General features: G+C 41.6%; 1 protein-coding gene across 1 annotated transcript in view; it reads right to left on the bottom strand.

Moving 5' to 3' along the window:
• Positions 1 to 16,167, bottom strand: part of Ctnnd2 (catenin delta 2) — a 927,345-nt gene that overhangs the window by 445,223 nt on the left and 465,955 nt on the right. The window contains exon 5 of the mRNA XM_004625202.3: positions 9,826 to 9,836. Coding sequence (XP_004625259.2) covers positions 9,826 to 9,836 — 11 coding nt within the window. The remainder of the gene's footprint in view (positions 1 to 9,825; positions 9,837 to 16,167) is intronic.

Genomic DNA, 16,167 nt, shown 5'->3' on the forward strand with positions numbered 1-16,167 from the left:
GTAGGTGGAGTTTTCCTGGGAAGAAACTTTAATCATTTTCCTGGTTGTACACTGTAGATTGTAGATTGTATATCGACAGAGGTTTGGGTAACACATTTGTATGTATGTGTTAACATTTGCTGAATTGTACCCTTGAGATTTGTACATCTCCTTATATGTGCATTGCATCTGAAAGGAAAAATTTTTGAAATGACATTAAATATTGAGCTCTGATTGGCATGCATGATGTCATGTTTAAGGTGAAATATACAATTTTTTCTCCCTCTGTATAGCAAAAAATTATAACGGATAAACAGTTGGAAAGAGGTGGATAGACTAATGGTGACGTATTAAATGACTAAAATGGGCCGCAGTGTTAGCTCAGTGGTGTAAGTGTTTGCCTGGCAAGTGCAAGGTCTTGAGCTCAATCCCTGGTACCAAAACGAAAACAAAAATAAAAACAAACAAAAAAAAATCAACAATAAAAACTAAGTCACTAAACTATTAACAATATAATTCAGGTCATAGATATATGGCTAATTCTCATTACATTCTTTCAACTATTATAAATGTTTATTTTTTTTCAAAATTAAATGTTGGAAAAGAATTACCTATTGTATTAAAATATGGCAAATAATGGGTCCCATATTACTGGCTCAATTATGTTGTGTGCTACATTTGAAAGGCAAAGATAAAGTTGCCCATAAATAGCGTCCCGTACCTTAGTCTGCCTACATGGCTATGTCACAAATTTAACTCTCACAAGTATAATACACTTACACATAAAAATCAGCAAAATGCTTGATATCATTTTTCTGCAATTATACTTCAAATAATGTATTTTAGTTATTGATATACATGTCAGAGATGTTCAGTGCCAGGAGTAGAAAAGCACTTTTGGTTGATGTGCATTTAGAGGTCAGTGGACTCCTGTAAAGGGCCAGGTATTTCAGACTTCATGTGGCAAGGTTTCTACTGCAGTTTAGCAGCGCTGGGCTTGAAGGGCACTAGCAGCCACAGAGAACACCTACAACATCAGCGTGGCCACGGTCGCGTACAAGTGTATTTACAGAAACAGCCAGGACAGCTTGTACCCTTGGGCCGTCCCCCAACTCCTGCTCTTACATTGTAGATGCGCAGTATTTCTAACACAGTTATTGGGCTCACAGTATATTCAATACTTTTTATGGTTCATGCCTTTTGTTTTGTTTTTCGCATGCTGGTTTCAGGTGGGGGTTCGCTTTAGAATCCGGCTCTTTTGGATTTGCGAGGCATCAAATGTGCACATTTCCTGGTTGGCGGAGTACCTTGAAGTGAAAATTTCAGTGACCGTGTATCATGATGATGCAAGGATAAACTAATCGGATCTTCCCAAAATGAGAGCTGAATGAATTGCCTTCTACAGTGCAGACAGAGAGAGGTCACCAAGCCTAGAAGTACCCAGAAGAGACAGAGTCAGGTCTACCCAGCTGTGCTTGCTGGAGAAGTTTCTCTATTCAGCAGGTTTCCCAGTGCAGACTCTGTACATGAGGGTACAATTTACAGATTTGGCTTGATACTGGAAGACAGGAAAGATCTGATTGTAGAACTTTATTTAGTAACGTAAGTGTTACTTTCCTTGTGCTGTACTTTTAAGGATTTCTACCTATACCTACATTTCTTTACATAGAGCTTAGATGTGGCCATCGTACATGCCTTTCTAAGATGGTCACTCTAGTCTCCTTAGGTTCTGATTAATTTACAAAACAGGAATGAAATATTGCAAAGCACCCAGCCCTTTACCTCAAGTTAGGGCTTAAACTATAAGCTATGTTATTTAGAAAATGGAATTTTAAGTTTCCGCATCATTTTTGCTACCAGCTTTAAAATGACATTCGCTACTTTCAAGTTCTTTCTGTTTCCTGTTTATTTTTATTTTTATTTTTTCTTGGGTGGTGGTGGTATGTTGGAATTGGGGATTGATTACAGTGTCCCCACAGTGAGCTGAAGTTTTAAAATTTTGAGACAGGATCCCAACTTGTGATCTTCCTGCAGTGATCTCCCATAGTGCTAAGATTACAGGCAGCCACATCTGGGTGCCTTACACTGATTAACATATTTGTATTTTATTTATTTGTTAATTAGTCATGCCTTATAATGTGAATCTACATGGAATAAAAGTAAAAATCTGTAAATACAGGCCTGCCTCTTGCACTGAATTTAAGTATGTTTGAAATTGTAAGTTTTCATAACATGAAACAAACTTACAACTTTGAAAGAAAGTCCGGGAGCACCAACTGGAAACACTGAAGTATTGTAAAAACCCCAGAAATAAGCTTTCTTAAATTGCTACTATTACTGTTATTACCATTATTGTTATTACTGTGTATTTTAGACTTTGTAAGGCTGAGTCAGCTGAGCTCCTGATGTGTAGGAGTTACTGCGTATTCATGGCAGGCATTCTCAATTCTATATAAAAGAAATCAAGATGGACTTAAGAGATTCCTGACCTGAGAGAGAGAGAGAGTACAAGTAGGGTTCAGGACATCTACCACAGTTTCTGTGTCTAATCTGTGCCCACCACTCTACAGGAGGGGAGGGACCGATGTCGAGCAGCACACCTGTTCTCAGTGGCACAGGGACTCGAAGGCCAGGGCAGTGCTGCAGGGGGAAACCAAGTCTACTACAGGGGCAGTAGTGGCAGTACTGGGAATGACGCTTGCTAACCACTGTCACCAGATGGCTGGCGCATGACGTGGACTGCAGAGGCTGAGCGGATCTCGATGGACAAATAGCAGCTAGAGCTGGGTCAAGTACACCAGAGGACAGAACGCTTCACGCTGAATGAGGAGTCCTCATGCTGAGTGTAAATCCACAGGACCCACCTGAGACATAGACTGGGTCCTGGCGCTCCTCCAGCACATGACCTTAGAGCAGGATACAGAAAGTCGGGTAGGAGGAGACAGTGCCACACAGCCAACTGGGGACAATTTGCAAGAAATCCTGAAGGCCACTATCTGGCAAGTATTTGGGGAAGACTCGAGTACCACTGCAGGTGACACAGTGGTATTATTCAAGAATGTTTTACAAAGAATTTCCCACAAGCACTTGCATACAAGCACCCTAAGCTTATCTGCCTTTCCGGCTCTTCGGATGCCCTGAATTTCCCAGTCATAGCTGTGCAGTTTGCAGAGGGTACAGTACTGGCTGCTTTACAGCCTCTGTGCTCGGCAGGCTTAGCTACGGGCAGGGTGCGCAAACCTTTGGTGGAAGAGCCCGTAAGTCTGGCCACAACTAATGCTGAGCCGTCCTGCCTTGGGCAGACTCCTCAGGGATCTCAAAGGCATGGCCAATGCACAGCTGCGCACTGCCAGGTGGACTACAAACCTGGACAAACAAAATGTTATTCTCAGAGGACTTATGTATGGTGCAGGCAATTCAATAAAGAAAACGTCACAGCAAATGCATCAATTACACTTTTAAATTCAGGTTCTCATTCATTCAGTCTATAGTAGTGAATCTATACACTATTCCTTCCTACCTGGAACCCTTTTAGCTGCTGAGGGTTCCAAGGCAAAGACACAAGGAAATGCCAGCATGAATAAGGATTCCACAGAGATAATTAGGGTGGCTGTCTGCGACAGGGTCCAGGAATTGTTTGGGTGCATCCTATTTCTGATACAAGGACTGCAAATGGTGTTGGGGACTATATGTGGCTGCTCAGAGATGGAGGAATGCATGCCGAGTACCCACTAAGCCCTGGGTTCAGTCCCAGCACAATCCCTGCCTCCAATCTGTATCAAAATGTACCATCATACGTGATAAAATACACGAGTTTTAAAAGGTTAGGAAAGTGATTGCTATATTCGTAGTGAGAAGATTTTTCAAAATAGAAGAAATAAGTCATGAAGAAAAACACAATTGCTGGGGCTGGTGAGATGGCTCAGTGGTCTAAAGCACCTTAGAACAAGCTTAGCAAAGCATCGGGGACCGCGGTTCAATCCCCCAGCACCACATGCCAGCCAGCCCCGCCCCCTGGTGGGCTGAGCTGGTCACACACACACATAAATAAATAAAAATTAAAAAAAAAAAAAACAATTGCTAAACCTTGTGCTCTCTAGACTACGAAGGGAGAATAGTTGTGTGGTCTCACACAGAGAGTAGACTCCTATTATCAATGCCATTAATTACTTAGTGAAGAGTAGAAAGGTTAATCGGGATCTACAAGAGCATGGATCTAGTCCTTTCCAAGAGTCCTCTAACTCTATGACAGATGACAGTGGCTCATCCCACCTAAGGACCTCCCCCATTTCAGTCGTCTGCACAGACACACAGGCTTCATTTTCACAGAGTGCTGTGTGCACCAAAGACTCTCCCTCCCCATCAGCTCCGCCTTCCTCCTACAGTTCACATGTTCCAGAGGGAGGGATTTCAACAGAGATAACTTGCTCGCATCTGTCCCTTCATCACCCACCCTCGCACCCTCCACCTCGCTTATTCCTTGCCCCTGGTCTAAAATAATCAACCTTCTTGTCCTCCCTTTTACATGCCACATCATTCCATCCCATTTTGGAGAACAATGCGTCGCTGCCTTTCTGAGTCCGGCTTGCTTCCCTCAACATGATGGTCTCCAAGGCTCACCTTGAAGACCACCCTGGAGGTTCGGAAGAGCCCCCGTGTTCCTAGACTAACAGAATTAGTATCACCAGAACGGCCATGGTATCAAAAGTGACCCACAGCGTACATGCAATGCTCATCAAAATACCAATGAAGTTTTCCAAAGACATTAAAAGATCCTAAAATTCATATTTAAGCACAAAAGACCAAGACCAATCAAAACAAGCCGAACCGAAAAGCGAATGGGTGGAAACACTGCACTAGCCTATTTCAAATTATGTTAAGAATTCCTAACAACAAAACCAGTACTGCACTGGGCAAAAATAGGCACACAGACTAACAGAACAAAATATAGCACACAGGAAGAAACCCACAAAACTACAGTCTTCTCAGTCTGGACGAAGGACTCAAAAATGCACAGTGGAGGAGAGATCGCCTCTCTAACAAACTGTATTAGGAAAATTGAGACATCCAGTTCTGGAAGATTGGACGATCCCTATCATGCAACCTGAACAAAGATCAATTCAAAATGAACCAAAGACCTGCAGGTAAGACCCCAAACTTTGAAAGTGTTGAACAAAAACATAAAGGAAACATTGGAAGTCAAGCTACAAGAAGAAAACACTCCCTGAGCGGGACTCTGATAGCAGAGGAAATAACAGCAAGAACAAATTGGAAGGCAGCAAATTAAAAATCTGTTGCCCAGCAAGGGGAAAAACGAACTCAGAGAATGGAGTTGGTTCTTTTATAAAAAGCTTAATGCAGGGCCGGACACACAGCTCAGTGGCCTAAAGCGCCTGCTTAGGCAGAGCGCAGGGGCCAGGATTCGATCCTAGGCTTGTCGTGCCCTGGGGCGTGCTGAGAAGGCAATTGAGACTGGTTGAGGTGGCGCGCGCCTATAATCCCACTGCTTGAGAGGCTGAAAACAGGAGGACCACTATGAGTCCGATCTAAGTAGTGAGACCCTATAGACCATGTACTAAATACATTAAAATAATGATAATTAATAAAAAATAAAAAGCTCAATGTACAGGTGCCACTGGTCCCCATATCCTTTATTCCTTCCCCTCAGATGAACACGATGGGGTGAGAAGACGCCCCAAACCACGTGATCGCAGGAGGTGAGTCTTCCCTTCGTGATGCAGTCGGAGGCCAGGAGCCCCTTCTTAGCCAGGGAAGGAGGGTCAAACACCTGTTCTTCTCATTCCTTCGAACTGTCTTTGATGAGCTACGGGATGAAGAGTGGGACGGGCAAATGCAGATTGTTCCATATGAGTCATCCGAACTATGTTCCAAGTTGGACCTGTTTACAGTTCGAGGAGGAGGAGGATTTATCTAGTTATACTAGTATAACTGGCAGAAATCAGAACTTCCCAGAGCAAAACAGGAATGCAATCCTTTCTTTATTAATAGCTAGAAATTCCATTTAATGTTTTTTAGGTGGTCATTTGCCCAATATAAAGCTTCCCCTATCTGTCTCTTTTTCATAGATTTGAATATATAGCAAAGAGTAATGTGGCAACTATTCCATTTGATAGATAGGGCTGTCCCCAGCATCCAAATTCTCTGTGATCAATGTTTCATTGTATCTTCGAAGGAAATTATATATGCTTTTATTCTCTTCCAACTCAATTGTTACTTTTACAGTCACATAGTTTGGGCTATGGCATGCTGTGATCCTTGGGTGTGGGCTTTAAGAACGATTTGAAATAAAGGCAACTTACCTTGAGAATACAGAAGTGCTTATGAAGAGTACTAAGCAAATAAAATGCATTTCTAGGGCTGGGAAAGCGTGCCTGGAAAGCACGAAGACCCAGGTTCAGTGTACAGTACCATGTGCCATGCTGGCCCTGCGCCAGGGCAGGCAGCGAGACTAAGTAGGTACAGCGCAAGCTGTCGTCCCAGCACTGTTGAGACTGAGACAGGAGGATCGCTATGAGATCACCGAGTCCCAGCTGTATAGCGAGACCCTATACCAAATAAGTAAGAAATAAATAAGATGCATTTCTAAATTCTCATATACTAATATTGAGTGAGAACGGATGGCTGTAGGAAATCTCCAAATAAATACTAGGAAATAATCTGAGTTTATACTCAGAAAGTGGAAAGACTAAAATCTATTTTGATTTTGAAACAGTGTCTGAAAGCTATAATATCAGAATTATGAAATATAATTACTAGTATTTAATGCCAGAATAACTGTAGAGGGCCAGGTCTACACTTTACACACCTATGATAAAGGAGAAATAGGTCAAAAACATGTAGGAATAGATAAGACACTTCCAAAACTTAAAACTTAACTTCCAAATGTCATGGACAGTTATTCATGCTGTTTCATCTATAAAAACTTCAAGCTCTATATTAGCTTTTATATGCTAAACTCAGAGTGCAAATATAATTGTGTGGAGGGAGAGTCTATTTTGTCAATGTCTGATTGGCTTTCATTGAAAGACAGAAACAGAAAATAACTATAGTTTCCAGAAGACAGAATTGTGGGCTTAGAGTAACACATTTTCATTCACATAAATAGCTGGGAACGTATAACTATTAAATTCAACTTTTAAGGATTATAATTTTGCTGTGAGGCAAAGTTAAAAATAACACTATCAGGATCATGTTTGATAATTATTTTTTGTTTGTTATTGAAATGTGTGTTAAAGCATTAATACCAAAAATTATTGACATCTTAGAATTTGTCTCACAACTGTGTATAATCTTGCAATGTATAATTTCACTTACAGTGAAACACAAAATAAATGTAAAAACTGCTCATCAAGCCATTTCATTGTTGAGCTCATTATGTTCATAGTTTCTTGAAACAAAGAGCTTAAGTCTCTCAGGAGGGAGCAGACTCTCCTGGAAGTGGACCTGGGAGGGCTCCACGTGGAGCCCCTCGGGGGGGGGGGTCTGGGGTGAGCACGTCAGTCAAACGTCCTCTACCTGACCATCAGTTAATGTGACTATTGGCAAGATATTTCTTGCAATATGCGCTTCTAGGAGCACAATGTTGAGCCCTGATTGCTCTCTGCTTTTTCATCTTTAAATATCTGACATAAAATGTGTGCCAGCAAGTAGGCCGCTGCGGCTTTCTGATCTCAGTTCTCTCCACCCTCGGCAGAGATGAAATCCTTTGATGCGCCTCTTAGCACAATTTTTAAATTACTTCTTAAGTTCACAAGATGTGATATGTATTTATGATAAAATTTTAGAAATTAAGTTAAAAATTAAAAAATGAATCACTTAAAATTCTGTGGGAGATAATCTTTGACATTCCATTGTAGTCTATTCTATTACTACCAGTTAACATACTTCTGTTATCATTTTACAAAAAATAAAAATCATAGTTTTTTTTTACTAACCACTGTAATGTCATCATTTTTTGCCTGAATTTATTCTGTGGTAAAATAACATGATATAATAGATAAAGTGCATATTATTATGAATATAGTTCAAAATTAAAATTTTTCTATATATTAATGAAATACCTTATTCTAATTCTGAATATATGTTTAATGAATACTACATGTACAACAGATTATGCACACACATCCATCTATATTTCTGTGATAAGTATCTCTGTAAGGCTGTATTTATGTTGAACAAGTTTCTACAATTGCCAATGAATTGAAATGTTATTGGAAAAAAAAGCAATGAAATTATTTTAGTGTTCGTGACTAATTTCACACATGTCTTTCCTAAAAATTCTCTTTATAAGCAGTCTGGCAAAGATTCAAGTCCAAATTCAATAAGGATTTTTTAAAGTCGGAATTTAATGTTATGCTTTAAGCATAATGTCAAATACAAATTTGAAATTCTCAATAGATAAGTTTCCTAATTGTATATTATATGAATATGTGAAATCAAGAGTGCAGACATATTAGGTCTAAGCACATGTAACGTTGGAAAATATTCAGCGTTTTAGGAAGTACACAATATTCTTTATGTAATCCTTATCTTCCCCAAGAGAAACATTGACACAACCCTCCTCCATTCTAAATATTAAAAGCTCCATACATGCATAGAATTTACTTAATTTGCTTTATGCTGATAAAATTCAATTAACTATAGTGAGAGTGAATAACTGGATTTTTCAGTGATTTGTTTCCTTCTTAATAATTCCTGCAGTTGGGCCAGGGAGATGACTCAGTAGAATAAGCGCTTCTTTGACAAGCACAGGGGTCTGAGTTCAATCCCTGGTTCTATGAAAAAAAAAAAAAAGAAAATCCTGCAGTTGAATATTTCACAGATTCCTTCAATGTTCAAATCTTTAAGTTTTTATATAACATTTCAAATTGAATCAACATAAGTATAAAACTCACTTAACGAGAACTCAACTTCTCCTTCTCCTTAGCTTTTTTTTATTGTTTATTTGTTCTTTTGTTTGTTTGGTTGGTTGGTTTTGAGACAAGTTCTCACTGCGTAGTCCAGGCCAGCCTTGTCTTCACTATATAGTCCAGGCTGGCTTGAAACGCATGGCGATCCTCCTGCCTCTGTTTCCCAGCTATATGTGTGCGCCAACATAACAGCCGGCCTCTTTGCTTTAATAAGGAAATACACATTCAATAATTTATCACTTTCGAGAACAATAAAAAGGATATATATAGAACATCCTATATAAAACAAATTATTGTCTTTAAGATAAATGAAGACAGTGTATGGATATTTGAAAATAGTTTATACATTGATTTTGTTGTACAATTAATTTTTATATTAAAAAGAATAGAGCTATTAGAATCTTTTGTAAACACCCAAAAATATTGTTTAGTTTGTGGTAAATTTGACTTAGTGATTTGAAGTTATGAAAATACATTGACACAGAATAAACAAACACAGACAAAGGGTTAATGTTGATTGGAAATATTTGGTACAGTAAACATTAACTTCTTTGCCATTGGTAGAAGAAGAAAGTTAAATTTTCCTTTTTGTGTGCATTTAAAAGATCGTTTAGGAAATCAGTTTTGGCTAAAGATTTTCTTAGTGCCAAATAGAATAATATTGGTTAAATTTCAAAGGTGCTAGGCTCAAGATCTGAACAAAAATCACTTCTGAAATTTAAGACAGAGCCACTAATTAGAGTGATTACGCAAGGAAATCCATTCTATCTTATTGCATCCCATATATATATAGTAATATATTTCAATTTTTTTCTTTTATGATGGGGGATTAAGGAAGGCACAGAGCATTAAAAAATATGTTGTTTTTACTGGCTTTTACCAAGGCAAGAACAGGGAAGAAACCAAGTGATGCAACCCAGTGAAAGGCTATTATTACTGTGGAGCTGGGGTACAAAATGGGTTACCTGTTACAATAAAGACTTTGACTTTGACTTCAGATTTCCATAAAGTGTGTGTGTGTGTGTGTGTGTGTGTGTGTATGTGTCAATATATACAAGTTAGTTTAAATTTTCTAGTTAAAATTTTTCTGCAGAAATTTTAGTTTTCTTTTTTTCTTTCTTTCTTTCTTTCTTTCTTTATTTATTTATTTATTTTCTCTATTTAGTGGCTCTGTTTTCTTATACCTCTTGTCTTTGTTACTTTTCTCTCATTGCTGGGACAAAATACCTGACACCCCAAATTAAGGAAAAAAATGCTTATTTAGCTCACAGTTAGTGGAGATTCCAGTCCATACTTGTCTGGCTCCAAGGCTGAGTGGCACACGACAGAGGGCAGCAGTTCATGGTGGCAGAAAACAGCCAAGACCAAAGGGAGGGGCAGCAGCTGCAGCTAGCGAGCCTGTCCCTCCCTTATACTGCATTCAGGCCGTCTGCCCCAGTGTGGGTGCAGCACTCACACCCAAAATCCCAGCACTGGATCATGGATTAAACACACCCTCTGAAGCTGCCCCATGCTTGCATGAAGCTTTGGGGGGACAACTAGACACAAACCATAGTGCCTCTGTGCCTTTCCATAGGCTGCACATTATTATTCTGGCAAAACAAACATAACAGGAAATTTACCAGCATTCTAGGCAATGGAAACACTTCACAGTGCACAGAAAAAAAAATTTTTTTTGTTTTGAATTCAGGAAACTATAAATCTAGCTTCGAATTCAATCTGCATTTTAAACACATGGGACTTTTCCACACTTCATAGCTTCACGTGTCTTCCCTAAGATGCCATCATGTTACCACCCTTGTTGGTGGCACACAGCCACTTGGCATTGTTGAATCATTTCTCTTTTTTTTTTACTTCATCTATTTATTCTACACCAACACCACCTGTTTATTGGCTGCCTTACAATGTCACGATTTCCTTTACACTTAAAGATAAGAAAGTGATAAATTATTCTCCACCAACAGTGTAGGCTGCTGCCTTTGTGCAACTCAGTTCAGAAACATTAACTTGGAAACACACTAACTGGGTTATGCTGGCCTGAGCTGATGTCAAGGTTCAGGAAACTGAGGAGATTTTGAGGTAATAGCAGGCGACAGAGGACATAGAGGACAGGCAGGGCTTCTGCAGAAAGTGCCAGGCTACTGCAGGAGTCCTCTCAACTGATGGTTTTGGGATTCTGTGAATATACACTGCGCTGTCTTCAGGCTTTTCATCTTGAATTGTTACTGACAAAATGTTTGTCCACAACAGTAGCCTTCAGGAGACCAATGAGGTGATAAAGCAGGAGAAAACGGTGAACATTCATACAGACCAAGAAGTTCTGCGAACAAGTGGACATGCCAACGCTCCAAAGACTCCACAAGCATAAAGAAATTCAGCTGTTCTCGGGCCGCAGTGGCTACGCTTACATCAACGGCAAACGGAGGAAGCACAAGAGGAAGGATGGCCAGTGTGCTAGAAGAAGAGCAATCGCTAGGCTGGAGAAGCTTCGTGATCTGCAGAGTCGCTGCCTCATCCGCCCTGGAACCTGCAGGTGACAGCAGGCTGGGAGGGCCATGAATGGTCCTGCAGCCCTGTAGGTGCACCATGCTCCAGCCGAGGGCTGGACTGTATGATCTGGGAAGCTCGGCTGCGCAGGATCCCCAAGAGTGAACAAGTCCACTCAACCCCATGAGTGTGGGGAATGTGCTTGCCCTATAAGCCAAGAGGGAGCTCAGTTGTCTTAGGAGGCAGTATCACACATGGAGTGGCCTCTAGGAACTGAAATGTCTTTTCTCAAGCATTGTGGAGGCTGAAAGCCTTCAGTCAGTTGTTGGCCACACCATGTCCCCCAGAAGAAGGCTTTGTGGGCAAGTTTTGCTTTTCTTTCCTGGTTTCTGGTGGTCAAAAGCAATCCTAGACATTCTCAGAGTACAGCTGCATCCCTTTAGCCCTGCCCCTGTGTCCTCACCTGCCATCGTTCTCAGAGGATCTGCGCATCCAGGTCACCCCCTCTTATAAGGGCCATCACCTTGATCCCGTACTATCTCATCCTGACTTGGTTATGGCCACAATGACCCCACTCCAAGTAAGGTCCCACCGATCCTGAGCATTAGAGTTCAGTTATTTTAGGGGATGCAAACCCCAGTAGGAGCTCAACCGCAGGTGGTGTCTCCCCTTCCCTGCACAGGGGACGCTGGCTGCCTGTCTTGGCCTCATCTGTTCCGTGTGTGTTTCTTCACACCTTTCTAAGGAGAGCTTCCACAGGGAACATACACACACACACAGACTTTGCTTTTGTGAGCAGTGGAAAAACAACATTAATAAATGTCTATCTCAGGGCCTCAGTCAGAGGACATTCCGATACAATGGTTCAAACCCAGCGCCTTGATGTGGAGCTACTGGAAGATGGCATAGAAAAGAAGTGAGCGCCGGAGGGCGCCTGTAGATTTACTTTTTATCAGGCAATAAATTCTGTAAACAACAATAAAAGAAATTTTCCACAGTAAAATTTTAATTATTTTAAGTAACTGTATATTAACGTAGCCATATTTAAAGGAAAATTTGCCCGCAGACACGGAATATGTGTTTATCTGATAGACAGAGATGAGGATTCAGCGTGCATGTTCCCTGAAGTGGCTGCATGATGACATATGGTGGTCACCGGTGGTGCTAATGACAGCTCTCCTGGCATGCAGGAGATATACCTCCCTGATAGGGTGCAGAGGAGCCGCGTGACACCTTCAGCCAATGAGAGGTGGGAGGAGGTGCCACATGTCTGCAGGGAGCTTTAAGGTCCTGCCTATGACTTGCTGTGCTTGCCGTCTTTCTGGGGCATGCTGCTGTATGTCTTCAAACAGATGGAAGCTATCTGAGGGGACACAGGAGACTTGGACTCTTCCTTTGAAACGGAAAACCTGAAAAGGTGAGCAGCATCATGTCTGGCTGTAGATGAAAGGTCTGAAGGTGAAGGGCCTGCCTGGGGCTCAACCTGCAGCTAAGAACTGAAGAGAAAGAAGATGGAGTCTTTGGCTTGAGGTGGGCTATGAGAGAGCAAGTTAGGACAGAGGGGACTGTGGCAGGCAGAGCTGGGCAGAGAGAGGTGGGCTGCAGGCGTAGGCACAAGCTGGGCAGACAGCACATCACCAGGAGCAATGACTTTTGCAGGGATATTCTGCAGAGAGGCTGGTGAAGGTGCTGGTTCTGCGAGCGCTGGTATGAGAGACTAGCCTACGACAAGAGCCAGCTGTTGCAGAACCTTCCGCTGTGACTCTACTCTCCGTATGACTCTACTCTCCGTATTGCTTCTTCCCTCTTCCTTTACCTCAGTTAATCACACACACACACACACACACACACACACACACACACACACACCCCTGGAGGAGTCCGTAAGCCCCTTCCTAGGTAGCCAGTCTTTTCTGGAGAGAGAATGGATAGCTATGAATATAAATGAAAGCCAAACCTTTGCATATTACAAGGTGGTAGAATTGTAAGTACCAAATTGAAACCATGTTTTAAAATATAGGGTAACTTTAAAAACTATTTATTACTCATATAATAAAACTGAAAAGATCTAGTGTGACCTGACCATTGATCAACTAAAGGGACACTTGGAGTATAGGGCGTGGCCCTGGAGGCCACCTATTAGCCATTTAGTAGCTGAGTCTTGCGCTCCACAGTGTGGTCACAGGGAAGAGGACAGAGTGGCTGTCCACCCTGGATGGAGGAGGTGGTCAAGCAGATGTCAGCTGTCATCCACACAGGCACGGATGGTAGGTAAGCACACTGTGATGTGGGCATGGACCACCTGTGACACCGGGCCATGCGGTGTTTTCCAACTGAAGGGGCTTAGATGGGCAGTCCAGCTCAGATGAGCCTTGGGCTGCAAGAGAGAGAAGGGACAAGCAGTATCTTTTGAGTGGAGAAAATGAAAACCCAAGTCACTTTCTAAGCAGAACCACACAGCTGCAAATCTTCCCTAACTGTGCCCATCGAGGGCTTAGCCTTCCTGGTCCATTGTTACCGCTACTGATGTCATTTGTGTCATATAGTACTTATGCAACTCATAAGAATGTATCACATTAATAAGGATCAGCGACTTATAATACTATCAGTCCTAGTAAATTTATAAATTAAATACCAAGTTTATTAACCAATTGCTTCCTTTTTTTTTGTGGAACCGGGCATTGAACTCAGGCCTTGCAATGGCCAGGCAAGTGCTTATTCTACTGAGCCATCTCCCCGGCCCCACAATTACTTAAAATTATTCAGATGGTTAAAATTATTTTAAAAATTCCATAGTCAACAGATGGGCCATGTCATTTCTTCTCCACAAGCCAGGCAAAAACCAAAACAAAAACAACTACAACGAAAAAAGCAATGCCGTTGTGATATTGTCACCTTTTAGAGACACTAAATTTCAATGGCTCCATTAGCATTTTATTGTTTGAATTAAGTGTTTAGAGAATTATGTTTTCAAAACATAATGATAAGAGAATTCTGTTATGGTCCAAGTATTGCCAGTTGACTGCAAGTAAAAAGAAATAAATTTTTAAATTTTACAGACTAAAGTATCTTTGAAAAGTAGATAATGCTTCTGCTAGACTCATAATGCTTGAACATATTTTTCTATAATTTTGACTTGCTCCATTTCTAATACAACTGAAAATGTAAACTGAACATTAAAATTGTCTAGTTATCTAAAATATTCATAGGAAATTAATTTTAATCAAAATGCACACGAAACAAACCTTTTGAATGTTGTTATAAAAATTTCCATTTATGAATTTCAAGGTTCATGCACAGACTGCAGATTTGATTGTTTCATAAGGGAAGCCTGTGCTTTTGTCTCACTAATGATTCATTGTCCCCATATTTGAAAGCCAATCAATTGTCCATTTCAAATGAATTGTGACTTTGTGGTGGAGTGCAGCATCTTCAGGCACTGACAGTAAACACATGTGATTGCAGCAGCCCCTGCAAAGCCACAAGCTTCCTGGGTGCTATGATGTCTCACCAGGTTGCCACCTGCCAGCCCTGCATCAGGACGACAGTCTCTGCCACCAAACACCACCATCCTGTAGATGCTGGGACACAGCCAAGTCACAGTGGTGTTGGTGGAGATGGGCCATCCTAAGGCAAGGCCACAGAAAATATCTGGCCCCGAAACGCCTGCTGTCTGCAAATCAGCCCTGATCCTCACAAGACAAGTGACATCAATCAGTACGTAGCATCGGTGTCCTGGGCCCTGCCACTTGCAACTGCAAACATCCAGGTAAAACATTAATATTCTTTTTCTGATGCTACTTATTTCCATTAGAAAGTATACTATGCAGCACCCAGTACTGTGACATTTCACCTACTAGAATAGCATGGCCCTGGCAGTGAAGAGAGTCCCTACCTCATTTTCTGCTGGGTTCCCAGGACCTACCCCGATGCACCTCGCACGGACATCATAAACACGGGCTGTACAGGAGACACTGTCAATGGGTCTGCAGCGTGCAACGTCAGCCCAAGGAAATCACCATCTGTACAGCTGTCAGACAATATGATCTGCTGCAGTGTTATTCCAAGAGATTTTGAAAAAGCCCTGTCTTTTTAAGAATTAGCATTAACTGAGTGCTAGAAAAGTCCTTTTCGGAACAGGGATCCACACCCACATCTTCTCACGCTCGCCTTCCTCGCCTTCTGCAGAGCCTGGCTCCAAAGGCTTTCTCTCCCTCTGTTCCTTGGTGTAGGAAGCGGGTGGCTCCCTGTATTTCTGGGCCCTGTATGAAACTGCCTGGGTGAGATTTCCTCAGGTGTGACACACGAGGGAAATTAGTCAGTAAAATCTATAGAAGACGCTATTCCAGGCCACTGTAAGTACTCCTGGGGTTATGACATCAAGCTCTACGTAGCTGTTGATGAGGGAGCAGCAGGCATGCCTGTGGGGTTGGTGGCAACGGTTAACCTTCAGTCTCTTTATTAAGCAAGACTCGCGTTGTTGGATGGAACACCATCGTGGTCACTGAGTGTTTCTGTCGAAGTTTGCTCCTCGTGCAGGACTCAGCACACGAGCTTAGTGTGGTTACTGGAGGGCCTTGAAGCTTGGAGACAGAACAGGGGTTTCTAAAAAGATGGATTTTAAATATAAAAATAGGTCCCAAAGTAGCCAGTGCATGGACAGATTCTTTCATGATTTTGGAGGAAAAAACATGCTCAAACACTCTTAGCATCAGAGAGAATTAGACTCCTTTTCTCAGACTGTCAAATTTATAACACGAAGCTTCATCTT

This window comes from Octodon degus, unplaced genomic scaffold (genome assembly GCF_000260255.1).
Source record: "Octodon degus isolate 3935 unplaced genomic scaffold, OctDeg1.0 scaffold00008, whole genome shotgun sequence".
Classification (NCBI taxonomy): Eukaryota; Metazoa; Chordata; class Mammalia; order Rodentia; family Octodontidae; genus Octodon; species Octodon degus.